Source organism: Ruditapes philippinarum, unplaced genomic scaffold (genome assembly GCF_026571515.1).
Source record: "Ruditapes philippinarum isolate M1 unplaced genomic scaffold, ASM2657151v2 ctg365_1_1_1_1, whole genome shotgun sequence".
NCBI lineage: Eukaryota > Metazoa > Mollusca > Bivalvia > Venerida > Veneridae > Ruditapes > Ruditapes philippinarum.
In genome coordinates, this window is record NW_026861359.1 from 455,102 (window position 1) to 469,566 (window position 14,465).

Here is a 14,465-nt window from a genome sequence, read left to right on the forward strand (position 1 = left end):
TCACGACAAAACCAACATAGTGCGTTTGCGACCAGCATGGATCCAGACCAGCCTGCGCATCCGCGCAGTCTGATCAGGATCCATGCTGTTCGCTTACCCACTCTACTACAAGTAGAGAAACTGATAGCGAACAGCATGGATCCTGATCAGACTGCGCGGATGCGCAGGCTGGTCTGGATCCATGCTGGTCGCAAACCCATTATGTTGGTTTTGTCATGACACAGCTCATTTGTTTTATTCTTTTTCCGGACAGAGGCCTCTAACATCAGTTTTACAAATTTATAGGGAAAAATTGAATATAAGAAGAACTTTCATGGTTATTCTAAAATTACAAACTGAAATCTGGGAATATCATTGGCTGTTCTAAAATAAAATGTAAAGTATAGTTCTTGTCTTTCTAAATTAAAATTCTAGGATAATTCTAAAAAATGTAAAGGATAGTTCTTCCCATTATGAAAAAAAATGTGAAGAATAGTTCTAAAATAAACTTTCGCACAATTAATGTGGTGGGTGGGTTATGACATATGCAAGTTAACCAGTTTTACTTTACTTCGAGCGAGTAAAAGTATTTGATTAATGTCCTCGCGAAAATGGTGCTTTTATTTGGCCTATGTTATGATAAATCGCATGATGTAAGAGGCCTCTATTCAGAAAAAAAATGTATAGCATTTAAACCAAACACAGTATTTGAATTTTAAACAACTTTATTGATGATAATATTTTACGAAAGTTTATCACAGAACTGCATTCTTTATTTTGAAGCCTCCTGAAAAACAAAAATGGAAACTTATTTTATTTTCGACCAGAGAATACTTCTATTTAAACATGAAATGGAAAGTAAAAATATGATGGCAAAAAAATAAACAAAAAAATATTTAAAAATCAACAACAATATAGTGTCTATATAGTATATTCAATTTAAAAATTAGTATACTCAATTAAGAAATCAGTTGTGCAATAGAAGTCTATGCATTTCGTTTTGAAACAGACCCCCGTTCATCCTACGTTTCAATAGATGTCCTCAAAGAACTAAATTCACTAAAATGATTGCCAACTACTACTACTACAACTAATACATACACGCGAAAACTTACTCGAATGTTGACAACAGACTATGTTAAATGTACAATATGCTTTTTTGAAAGATAGAAACACTGACATCATTTGAAGTTGTCAGCAAGGTAAAGGTCGACTAGGTATATAGCATTTGTTATCGCCAAAAAGTTGTTTGAAACGCAACAATTTTTTTATCGAAAATTATTTTTAAAAAAACTGAATTTACTTAAATTTGTAACATGTGGAGATTTTTTTTTAAAATACGAATTTTGTCTTGTGTGACTACAATGTGTAATGATTAAGAAGGATGCTCCTTCGGAAACATTAATCACAACAGAGTTACATAAAAATTGCAGACTTGGTTTGATTGAGTCTATACATGAGGAATTACGGAATAAATGTAACACCCCTCAGGTACCCTAGCACCAGCTGGAGTGGTACTTAATTTTTCAACACTTAAAAGTGTTGTAGTCAATGATCGCGAAGGACCAAAAAAAAACACTGAAGTGAACCTGGGTTTCCACGTGACTGTGACTTATCTTAGTAAAACCAAGAAACTATAGTGAAAGGTGACAAAAAAAAATAATTGGATGCCGACCACACCTTGAATGCATATTTAACGGATGCCGACCACTGACTAAGTTTCCAACGACGAACTAAATACATGTATACGAAAACGGATGCAGAACACAGATTAAAACGACGAACTAAATACACGAAAACGGATGCAGAACACAGTTCAAATACATGACAATGGATGCCGCCGAGTACAAACCAGATAAAGATACAAAAATAGATAAGTATTAACCCTTGAACCAACGTTACTTTCCTGGCTAGTATTAGCTTCCTGAAAAATATTCGTGACTAGAGATCCATCCGCTTCCCGGACAACATTTCTTATCCACTTTGCGGACCATGAGGTTGGCTTCTTCTGTTTACACGGTCCCAGTGTACCGTCGGGGAGTACATGGTAGCGGACCAAGGTAAATCCAATAGGAATCTGACCTAGAAATGAAGTATATAAATATAATTTACTTTGATGCATTGTATAATGTTTGATTACACGATTCGTCTGGCTATAATATATAATTAGATAAAAATATTGAAACAAATGTAGAGGGAAATAACACCGTCTCTATTTTGATGTCCAGTTAATTGTGTAGTTATCTCCCCGAATTACAATTACATCGGTATGTGATTCAATAATATTACATTATTCATCTCTTCATCTCTTCTTCTTCTTCTTCTCCTTCTTCTTCTTCTTCTTCTTCTTCTTCTTCTTCTTATTATTATTATTATTATTATCATCATCATTATTATTATTGTTACTGTTATTCATTGCTATATTTTTTTCAACAAAACATTAAATATATGGCCTAGTGGACGACTAGTGTCATGGCCATGATTTTTCACCTAACATCAGTACTATAGAGTTCCATTGAGCGTATACGACAGTGGCCCAAAAAAGCGTCAAGCTTTTATAAAAAAAATATCTACAATAATTATTTATGATTAAGTTCATCCTCCGTAACCCAGGCTATTTACCGTATACCAGTATCAGTAAATTTTACATGAAGAGTAATCATATTCGGAATGTGTACCGTGGGTTCCTATGATGGATTATAGCTAATCCAACACAGTTCCGATTCCAGTCGCTGAAGTCAACATAAGATGGCAACACGGAGAAAGAGGTATCTCGTTTGTCTCAGAAACGTTTCCTTTGTTCGTTTATTTAAATATTTCCTCTATATTTTTTCTTTTAACAGGTTCAAATACACGTTTACAACTTCAATAACTCTGTAGTGAAGGGTAATACTTGAAAAATGCGAATCTATCTAATTTATTATTCATATACGTTTCAGATATCATGTACATGTAATTTATTTACCTTTTATTATATACTCATCGTCTTCGTTTCCTATGGTCAAATTGATTTTGACGTCACTGACGTAATACACTTCCGTAATAAGGTATATCCGGTCAATGTTCTTATACCCTAAAAAAAGATTGCAAGTTCTCTATAAAAATACAAATTTTATCAACAAAATTGTTTGATGCATGTAAATATAGAAAATGACATCAATGAAGAAACATGGACGTTGAAAAAAATCGAGAAATCATTTTTTTTTATTTTCACATATTAACTAAAACAATGGCAAAAAGTGTTAAATGTCACAAGAAACAAAATCAGGGTACTACAAAATGTAGTTAGATATAATATACGGACAATATTACTTGACAGAATAAAAAAAAGATATTTTTAAATAGTTAACTTATATGGTATTGAAAAATTGAATAAGTTTCAAACTTTAAACCTTTTCTTTGGAGATCTATTAACAGTTCTCCGGGTTTTGGCGCAAACTCCAGCGACCATTTTTCGCAGCCCCAGAGTTGAACTGTGAGCGTCTTCTTCACGCCATGCTTCATGTCGGATTCGTGAAACTCGTACGCCTGGTTTAGTCGAAGATCGGTGTCTTTCCTGATATTTCCCAACCTGTCAAAACAGCGGATTGTATAATAAAACGCAGGTTTATTGTATGATCTGTAATGATTATATTCCATAATTTGAAAATAGTAAAATAGTAGTTTTTATGTTAGTCACACTGATGCTATAACAGTTATATATGGAAAGACTTAAATATTACTGGTAATGGACTCATACGGGTATTATATTACTCATAAGGCACAGAGGAAGAACCGGCCCCTTACGTTATTTGGATTACTCTTATTTCGCATGAAAGAGAGCGTTAAAGTATGCTTGTTTTGGATTTTATGGAAAACGGGCGAGGGTTTTAATCTTATTAAAAAGATTTCTGATTAAAATCAGAAAGAGTAGATTGTGTTGTCTTGATTTTTTTTGCATTATTAACATTCTGTTTATAAACTTCTATCAAAATCTCATAGATAATTATGTTCGTTCCTGAAAATATGTCAACAACGCATTTGTAAACATTTCTTAAAAACAAACTTCAATAGGCTTAAGTTTCGTATTGTAGCGAATCAAAAATATATCTAAGTCAGTGTTTTTATACCTTTTTGAAATAACCTAGAAATAATTTTAAAAAATGCTTTGAACTTTGTTGATAAAAAAGAGAAAAAATAAATGATAACAAACTTTTGCATAAATTCTCGATCTCTGTCGACAGAAACAAAATCTGACAGCTGTCCGACCGGAAGTGATGACGTCATTACACCAGTAAGTTTCTCGAGCTTTGAACGCTTGCCCTTCAGAATCACATGTCCTATATCAAAGCATGTCGCCTCTCTCAAATATGGAACCGGAAACACGTTGTCTCCTGGAATGAAAATGTGCCACGTCACGACAAAACCAACATAATGGGTTTGCGACCAGCATGGATCCAGACCAGCCTGCGCATCCACGCAGTCTGATCAGCATCCATGCTGTTCGCTATCAGTTTCTCTACTTGTAAAAGGGTTGGTAAGCGAACAGCATGGATCCTGATCAGACTGCGTGGTTTTGTCGTGACGCGGCTCAAATATTCTTGCAAACTAATGTGTAATCATTTTTAGATGAATAACTGTCAATGAATAAAGACATTGAACAGCCCTTAAATTGTCAATCAAATATGGTCAAAAATATAAATAAAGATTACAGTAGAAGATTTAATGTCGAAAGCTGAGAAAACCGCTTGTTTTTTATTGAACAGATTAATTATATGAATATGATAAAGTAGGCCTTTGCCTTTGAAACCAGAAAAAAATATCTGACCAAATAAAATGGCTTCACAAAAATAATCGCATGGGTTATATTTTAACCCCTTCAATTGTGTTTGGCGTAACAGGCATTCACCCGATGAGGAAAATAGGAACACGGCTGCTGAATTCGCACATCACTCCCCGTGCTCTCTTCCCGGTCTCTTCCCGCGGAATCGGAAATATTAAAGTAGAGGAGAAGCGGACCAAAAAGCGTTCTAAAATCTTATTTCCGTGTGAAAATATTACATTGTAAATGGTTTTGTCTAGACTGAATGATGGACAAGTCCATTCGAGAAAATTTAATGTGTAGGAATGTTATTGCACGTCGTATCTTGATTAGAGTAATATTTTTGTTTCTAATTTACATATTGCAGGGTATTCTTATACATGCACTGTATAATTGTTTAAATCTGTATTTGAATCTTCTAAGGCAATTTTCACATTGCTGTATAAATACATGTATACAGAAAATTTGCTTTAAAATTCGTTCTTCATTCCTTTTTGTTCATAATTTGAAATAGAAGCTAATTGTACATAGAATTCCATTACTTTTTATGATTTTATATACTTATGTCTTATTGCAAAAAATAAAAAGAAATAAAATATTCATATGTCATAAAATTTTAAAACGTGTGAAAATAATGTAATCTTATTTTAGTTTAGTTTCTTGCTCACAGAAACAACGGCTGGCCACTTACGGGGTTCGAACCCACGCGGTCAGCAATCTATTTTTTCATGTACAATAATAAACAAACAAACAAACAAATATTATATAAAAACAGGTAGAAACTAGAATGATAAGAAGAATTGTTTTAAATCAAATAGAGAAAATAAGAATCCCTAAAGAAAGTCCAACACAGCATAATTGAAAATGTCGCAGGCTCGGTTTGATTGAGCCTGTTCATGGACGGTACTGTAAAATGCAAACTACCGTCCACGCCCCCTAGCACCGGCTTAAGCAGAATTCAAAATTTAAAATGAATTGGTACAATTTTGAATTTTGAAACATCCGCAGATGTGTTTATATGGCGGTTATCATGGAACCTTCAATGTGACACTTAGTGCCATTCCATGAAAAGCGGCATATGGTCCCCAAGTAAAATAATGCGTGTGCCCTAAACGAGAAACTAAATAAAATGGAATTTTGAAAGAGGATCAAAGGATATGAAGCCTGCATATCACAGATAGTACGTCAAAAGACAAATTTAAAAAGCAGGCCACATATCCTAAGGGTGATTCAACAGTATTAAAGTGAGGAATACTGGAACCACAAAACAAGAAAAAAGCAACAATTATGTTGCGCTGAACGATCTTTAAGGATCGGAAATATAACATCTCTGATTCCTTTATGAATGATTTTTCGTGAATCCTGTATTCATTGAAAGTTAAAGTTAAATGAGCCGTGTCACGACAAAACCAACATAATGGCTTTGCGACCAGCATGGATCCAGACCAGCCTGCACATGGATCCGCGCAGTCTGATCAGGATCCATGCTGTTCGCTATCAGTTTCTCTACTTGTAATAGAGTTTGTAAGCGAACAGCATGGATCCTGATCAGACTGCGCGGATGCGCAGGCTGGTCTGGATCCATGCTGGTCGCAAAGCCATTATGTTGGATTTGTCGTGACACGGCTCAAATATTTCCTCACCCATTAGCTGAATTGTGACAATATCTCGCACATATTCCCAGTTCTGTTCCGCATTACACGTTTCAAGCTTTTTAAAAAGCTTTGCGTTCATTTTTGAAAGAAATTCAGCCTGTCATCATTGTTGGCGGGATAACTATTAAATGATGACGTCATAGATGTCTCTTAGCGACGTTATAATAAAGATCACGTCACAAAGCAGCGAGAATTGATAACAACTTCAAACATGTTGGTTTATTTGATGAAAATAGTTTTAAATAACTCTAGTTTATAATATTCTTAAATATATTGGGTATAAAAATATTAAATCATCGATATAGAAACAGGTCTATAAAAAAATGAAGGAAAAAATAACCGGAAGCGGAAACGAAAGTTGTATTGTCAATGACGTTGCTTGGAAACGTGGTGGCGCCATTTTATGTTTGAAACGTTCGTGATTAAGTTGCGGCATTTTATAAACGATCAGACTGTATATCTATTATTAGCAGTCATGAATGTTGATATTCAATGTCGTTAAAGGATAAAAAGTCACTGTTGGCGGTGTTTGACGGTTTCCGGTCACCTTTCGGCTGCGGCGGTCATAGATATTATGACAAACTTCTGAACAAATTGCATATTAACGAATTTCCCGACAAGCCGAGTACACCGGAAATTAATCTGATCAAGACATGGGATGTTTTCCGGCAAACGTTTATCGACGAATGTTTTAACAAGGGTAAGTTTTACACTCGAATAGTTTAGTTTATGTTGAATTTTATCTGTATAATTAGATTTAATTTTTATTTATATTTTCTTATTTGATGCAAAAGAGGTTCAGCATGCAATGAGGCAAATTATATCGACCAACCATTTATTTGCCTTTTAGCTACGTATATAAAAACTATTCTAAAAACTTTTCCAAAGTTTAGATAACATGGAAGTTTATAATTCTTACATGTCAACCTTGTTCTGTTTTATAACTTTATGCTTTTACAGCACTGTATACAGACATTTATCAAACAGCAATAGACCAATCAATCACACGATTGTTAAATCAATCAATCAATCAATCAATCAATCATTAATCATATACAGTACCTTTTCCAAATTAGTAGTAACCAATTTTTTGATTTTTATACAGTCGTTTCTTTTATTTCGATATAGTTTTGTTCGTGACAAATTGTTCGTGACAAATTTGCACACAAAAAAAACAATAAAACAATAAAATTAAAATGAAAAGAAAAATGGTTTGCGCCTCATCATATAGTCATAATTTACATTTATTTAGAAAAAAGACAAAATTTGATTTTTAAGAAAGAACAAAACGTGTATTCTTAAAAGTTTAAATAATAGGTTTAGAGAATATTAGATGTTTCTTTCTTGAAGAAAGTTGTGGAACCTGTGCAATCATTTGTCTTAAAAGTAGCATAAAGTAAATAAAGTATTGTATTTCGACTTCCATACAAAATACTTATTTACTATATCTATACTTATTATCAAAAAAGCGACTGATGAAATCGACGGTTCAGGTAATTAGCCAATGATTAATTTTGAATAATAAAAAGTACAGTTACTTTTTTTTAAATCTTATATGAAATAAAATTACAATCAATTAGAATTGAAGCATAATAGGCCTTTAAAGATACACTCTGTTCATCTTAAAGTGATTTTTCATTGCAGAAATGTATTTTCTCTAGGAAATTGGAATAGGATAATGCAGAACCCGTGTTTCGGGAAAAAAGCATTCCCTATAACTGGTCATTTTGAGGCGAAAAAGAAAATTAGCACTCGGACCTTCGTGCATGCAAACTCCAAAGCGGTGTTAAGTAGCCATTAAACACCCTCTTACCGATATAATTTCTTAATCATCGCTCAGAAAACAAAAACAAAACAAATAAGAAACCAAAATATATTGCAAATAAAATGAAAATAAAAACGATAAAAGTGACAATATTTAACATTACTCTGTCTCTATAAATATCTGAACGTCCATATGGAGGTTAAAACATAAAGAGCCCAACTGCCTGTTACATATATTTCAAATAACTAAAATCTTTAACTTCAGGTAGCAGTAAGAAATGGACGGCCGTACCGTTCCTGGACATAGTGGACAGTCCATGTGCCGCCGGCTCGGTGATCTTGTGCACAAACCGTGATTTTAAACAAAGAATACTCATGCAGCCCAAACCAGCTTTCTTTGCCGGAGTTGCCAGTGACTTCTATCCTGAAGGTAACTAAATAAAAATATTTTAAGAAACTTGGTGTTTATTCTCCATTTTTTGCGATTACAAAAGTCTCTTTAAACATAGAGAAGTAACTTTGCTCGCTAACAGATAAAATGATCGGTTTTAAAAGTTCTTACAATCTATATTGATCACCACCATGACCGCTTACTGGAACAAAATAACACATGGTTTAATGTGAAGCACGGTCGTTGGTCGAGTAGGGCTCGATTCTAAGTTTCTTACGTCTGTCAGGTTATTTTCCTAATTTATACTTATTTACACTTTCAATAGAAAAAAAGACACAAACGTTTTGACATTAAGTGATATGATTTAAAGAAAGAGGATTTCACGTTGTAAATTTAACAATTGTCATTTAAATGTCATTTATGCATGATAAGCACGCATACGTATGTGTTAAGCTGCTCTATGCTCGTAGTCACCAATCATTGTCACGGCGTTGAATATGTCATTCATAAAAGTACGTTTTGAAAACTTTAATTATGTTTTAAAATGTATGCTCTGCATTCACGTGATGTTGAAATTTCACCAAAATGTTATACGGACATTAATCATTGCAGGGAGGACATACATGATGATGCCAATGATACCGAAAACGAACACTCTACACTGGCGGAACTTCTTTCGAGTGTATCAGTCGAGGCACTCCGAGAAAGCGGTTATGATCTCACTGACAGTCGAGGACAAGCGTGAAATAAATGACCAGCTCAGGCCCACCAATGTGCTGTTAGACTTGGACAACTTCGGTGAGCAAAATTATTAAAATTTAATGATCTGACATGATAAGGGAGGCAACTAGGTTGCCCATTTTATGGTATTATGTTGCAGAGTTATCTCATTTGTATAATATTATAACTTTAATGTGATTCAATCAGACGCCATATCCCAGGTGTCTGACATTTTCAAATTTGAAAAATAAAGTATTTTTTATTCTCATACAACATAGAACTGATGAAAGATCTCGAATCGTCACAAAAATTATCACTAAGTTAGCTACTTCAGAGTAATTTACTTATTTTCTCGTTGTTGCGTAATATTAAAATGTCTTCAATAGGTCTCAAATATGTCTCAAATGTTTTCAAATCCTACTTTAAAAAAAAAATTACAACCACAACATGTTCAAATGAAACATGTATACAGACATTGAAGGCCCTTGCACGACAGCGATATCTTGGTCGCCATAAAAACGGACAATACAAGATGCTTAACTTTCGTCTTTTATATTATCTAACTTGTTTGTTACAGAGGATACCGGCTTTCAGCACAAGTACTGTTATGTCGTCACCAACGTTATTACGGCTAGAAGTCTAAAAATAGAAGTGACAGAAGATGGGGAGGTTTTCCACGAGGCGGAGTACACCGCCGCCGTGCCGATTTGCTTCCAGGCCGCAAAAGTGCAGCTGTACAAAGAATCATGCGGGCTTCTTAAGAAGATCGAACCAATCACCAAGGTCCTGGATTTAAACTACAGGCGACGTCGCAACTGGCAGAACTTCCTGAATGCTTTCATTCCAAACCAAAATAGATTAGGTAAGTTGTAAAGAATTACCGCCCTTTTTTATCTTAATGTTGTAGTTAATGAGTCATTTATGTTACACTCCTGAAAACCTTTCTTTGCTTAAGGTATATCAAAAGACACAGCAAAAATCTTTGTTTTAAAGTTTTTCTTTAATTAAATAGTCACATTTCATGGTTTGCAATAGGCATTATGTAAATTATACATTGAAGATCTACCCCTTAAAGCATGTTTATTCCTTATTCAAATAAGAAAAAATCTTTACGTTTTTAATAGACGTCCATTTAACAAGAACATTCAAAACAACTTTTTACAAGCATTGTTTTTTTGTTTGTTTATTTGTTTTATGCCGATTCTAACACATATTCCGTTTTTAGATCCAGTCAACCGGCTTTTCTGGATAACTAACCAGTAATTGCCAGTTTTCCTGGATAACCGACTAATCTTATAAGATTTGTGAACCAGTGGTAAAGGTCAAATAACCCTTAGAATCAATGTTTCAGGGACATGTCATGTTGTATTGACACTTTCCAAAATATTTTCAATCTGCTATCAGTTTATTAACAATGTTAACCGTAAATGAATACAGAAAGAAATGTTTAGATCGAACCATTAAGTTGTCTAACCTGATCTGGTAAAATTGCAGGACATTCCTCAGGTGACTTCCCAAATTCGGTGCCTTCTCGAAGGTTTACGGTGTTAAAATCCTACCGTCCACAAATACTTCCGCGGAAAGATCGACGCAAAAACAACTGTGTGTGGTACTTTGACACTGAATGCGAACTAAATTCACTCCGATACAATTTCCGTCGGGACAGGCAATTGAATCGAAACTTGCTTTTAGCAAAATATTTCATTAAGCCGAATGAAGAAGAAAAAGACGGCGAGGATGGCACTGATGAAAAAAATGACACCAATGGTGAGGATGGCGTTGCTGACGACGACGACGACGACGAAGACGACGACGACGACGATGACGATGATGATGATGATGAGGAAGCGGAGGAGGAAGAAGAAGATGATGATGACGACGACGTTGTGATAAAAGATCCGTACGCATATTACCCGACACCTAACCGCAAGTCAGTAGAGTATGAAGATTTCGAATGGTAAAAGACTTCTTGCTTTTTTTTGAGTGTTTGTTTTCTTGAAAAATAAAGATAATCTAGAGAAAAACAATTCTTTGTTTTATATTCTGTTTTATTTAGTTCTCATTCATTAATGTCTTATAGAAATGTCTTTATGTGCGACATTGAGTCACTCTTCTCTGCACATGTGACCTTTGGCCTTTTTACTCTGCAAGCGATATTATAAGCACAAATTATTTTTATTTAGGCAAATTTTCATATTGTCATTCAATCAACACACAATTTTATAACTTTCATAGAACATTGTCAGTTCTGTTGTTAGGAAAATAAAAGGACCTCCTAATATCTAAATCTTAGCTTTGTGAATGTTAAGCAAGAACAATAATAAAAAAAACAATAACAATTCATCTTATTTTAAATATTTTATTTTGTTTCCAGATGGTGTTGTCACTGAATTCAACATTGTGTTTCGTACATTTTTTTTTTCAATTTCAAATAAAAGTTAAAACGAATAAGGAAATAAATAATTATACACAAACTGACCAATGAATGAACATGTATAGTTTTAAGTGCTAAAATAAACATCAAAACATGATAAAAAAGAGATTTTAAAGTTTAAAGTTCTTGCGTACATACAAATTTTAAAAAAAAATGGCCGCCCCTAACAAAAAATATTTCTTCTTACTTTAAAATTTAATGGGTTTTTTTAATGAATTTTTTTGATCCTTAATGGGGTTTCACCCTTTTGCCCCTTATGTTTTATTTTAAAAAATTTGGAAAAAAAAATTTGAAATTATTTCCCAAAATTTTCCGAAAATTCAGATTTTTGGTTTCAAAAATAAAATATTAAATTTAACCGGTTGAGGGACCACTAAAACCTTTGTCTTTGCTAAGACCCGGGTTTGAGTTTGCAACCCCTTAAATATTTTTTTTTATTTATTTTATTTATCTTTAAAAGAGTTTTTTAAAAAATGGGGTTTTTTTAGTCTAAAACTTTAATTTAATGTAAAAAATAATTTTTTCCTTTTTTTAAAATTTTAAACTATTTTAAAAACTATTAGAAGGACTTTACATTGACGTAAAACTACTTGGTAGCGTAAAACAATGAAACAAAAATGATCGCACGTACTGTTATATGTATCTTCAACAACAGAACAAAATAAATAAAAAATGATGAACAAAAACAATAGCTAGGAAAACACAAGGTAAGCATTATTTAGCATAAATTCTACAGCTTTGCAAATAAAATTACTTGAAGGAATATCCTGGATTCTAAGGATTGCTGGCCGCGTGGGGGTCAAACCCCGTTAGGGTAAATCCGTTATTTCCCAAGAGCAAGAAACTTAAGACTTAGTACTGGTTAGTTCCAGGAACAGATTTGAGAGTGTTTCAATAAGCTTATAGTTTCCAAACAATAGAACTTAAATAAATCCGTATGAACTAAACTAATATACTGCTCATTTTTTCATTACCAATAACGTTGTTATAACAGTTGATATTTGAAAGTGTATAGGATAAAATATAAATCTGCTTTAAATATAATAAGACCGCCCCACTCTTTTTTATAAATTGAACATTACAGATAAATTCCGAAGGATAATACAGAAATTCGCTTAGGCCATGTGAGTTACTTGTCGTTCATACGAAGACGTAAAATTGAAAGGAATTATGGCAAAATGTAAACTAAAATTGACTTTCAACGTTTACTCACTATATACCTTTAAACTTTATAAAATGAAACGAATAAACTTCGAGCGTTTGCACCGTGCGGCCTCCCAGTATCACTCATTATTGGACCAAATCCCATTCATTTAGCCTCGTTTTCATTTTGAGAGTCAAAAATAACCATATCAAATATATATCGTACCCCATACATTCTCGTTTTTTGGGGTTTTTTTTTATTTTTAGAGTCCAAAATACCTATATCAAATTAATATCGTACCCCATATAGTCTCCTTATCATTTTCAGGGTCCAAAAATTCATATCAATTCATCATTGTACTTAAGTAATAAAGTTTTGCCAAACTGTTCAAACAAGTGATGTGAAATAGAGACTGAGACACTGCTAGCGTCTCGTCCAATAAAGGTTTGACAGTCATCGTCCAATAGAATCAGTATAGTACTCAACAATGTATAAATAACATCATAATATATCTAAATAACACTAACTTAAGTTATGTTAATATGTTTATAGAATGCATTGCAACTTTCTATACGGATTAACAAGTTACCCGTCTCAATACATCTTTTTTAATTTTTAGTGCTATGAAACTATATTTAAAGGATGTAAAGTAATAAAATACAAAATATACTTTCAAATACTGTACTCGCATAATCATTCTGTTTCTATACACTTAGTGTTATATAATTATACATAAGATACAGTTAACTAATGAACACTTTGTCATTTAACGCACAACGTAAAACATACACTAAAACAGAATAAAGCGATCCATAAGAAACATTCAAAAGCTATGTTTGAAGATTCCATCCTTTTCAGATAATTTCTCTTTTTCTGAAACATTTTTAGTATATTTAAATAATACCTTCATTTGTCTCCAACTTTTAAGCTCAAGTATTAAAGTCAGTCTAACAGAAAGAAAAATGTGATTACTTAAAAAAGATCGTACACTAAGAAATCGTGTTTCCTTAAACATTCAACGTTCCTTTTAATATGATAAGCATGACTGTAACATGGTTGACATGTATAAATAAAACATAGCATCACATAACACAGGTTTGTCTTTTAGTCAGAGAAAAAAAATCATATTCGTTTCTATTACTTAATGTGCTTTTGATGAATCAATGAAGAATTTTCCCCCTGTGATATACTGAAAATAAAAGACTTGAAAAAAAAACGTTTTAAAATTCTATAAAACATACCATCTTAATACTTTTTGCACTGCACATTTTTAACAATCTATATTAATTTTTATGCTTTTATCTGCGACATTTTCGAGTTTTGCTTTAATAACTATGTGTAAAGAAATCTATCTCAAGAAGGTGTAAATCCTTATTATAGCCAGCATAAAATGTTTGCTGGAACGGGTATGTAATCAGTTAATTATTTCAAAACAAAACACAAATGAAACACTAAGCATTATGTACAAAACAGGGTAGCGCTAACAAAATAAAAAGAATATGGTTAAATGCAACACAATAAAATCTTTACATAATATGAAAAGATCTTACACGAGTTGTCCTTCCTAATAAAGTTAC

At 33.0% G+C, this 14,465-nt stretch overlaps 2 protein-coding genes across 2 annotated transcripts; one reads left to right on the forward strand and one right to left on the reverse strand.

The window, feature by feature from the left end:
* Positions 1–686: 686 nt before the first annotated feature.
* LOC132715367 (uncharacterized protein C11orf42-like) lies at positions 687–6,583 on the reverse strand. Its single transcript, XM_060698358.1, has 6 exons — positions 6,424–6,583; positions 4,172–4,352; positions 3,372–3,550; positions 2,945–3,052; positions 1,865–2,061; positions 687–766 (listed from the first exon to the last, which is right to left on the reverse strand). The coding sequence occupies exons 1-6, from the start codon at positions 6,512–6,514 to the stop codon at positions 752–754; spliced, it is 771 nt and encodes a 256-aa protein (XP_060554341.1). The 5' UTR covers positions 6,515–6,583; the 3' UTR covers positions 687–751.
* A 209-nt stretch (positions 6,584–6,792) lies between these two features.
* On the forward strand, positions 6,793–11,328 carry LOC132715366 (uncharacterized). The gene is made up of 5 exons (XM_060698357.1): positions 6,793–7,135; positions 8,465–8,629; positions 9,203–9,388; positions 9,888–10,172; positions 10,805–11,328. Exons 1-5 carry the CDS (start codon positions 6,928–6,930, stop codon positions 11,269–11,271), a joined length of 1,311 nt encoding a protein of 436 aa, XP_060554340.1. The 5' UTR covers positions 6,793–6,927; the 3' UTR covers positions 11,272–11,328.
* Positions 11,329–14,465: the final 3,137 nt, after the last annotated feature.

Bases quoted from the DNA above. Each gene is read 5' to 3' on its own strand.
- LOC132715367 (XM_060698358.1), bottom strand. From the start codon at position 6,514: ATGAACGCAAAGCTTTTTAAAAAGCTTGAAACGTGTAATGCGGAACAG. The intron at 3,551-4,171 runs GTTTGTTATCAT...CTGTTTTGACAG, and splicing joins GATCGAGAATTTATGCAAAA to GTTGGGAAATATCAGGAAAG. The intron at 2,062-2,944 runs GTAAATAAATTA...CTTCATTTCTAG, and splicing joins CGATGAGTATATAATAAAAG to GTCAGATTCCTATTGGATTT.
- LOC132715366 (XM_060698357.1), top strand. From the start codon at position 6,928: ATGTCGTTAAAGGATAAAAAGTCACTGTTGGCGGTGTTTGACGGTTTC. The intron at 8,630-9,202 runs GTAACTAAATAA...TAATCATTGCAG, and splicing joins CAGTGACTTCTATCCTGAAG to GGAGGACATACATGATGATG. The intron at 9,389-9,887 runs GTGAGCAAAATT...TGTTTGTTACAG, and splicing joins GTTAGACTTGGACAACTTCG to AGGATACCGGCTTTCAGCAC.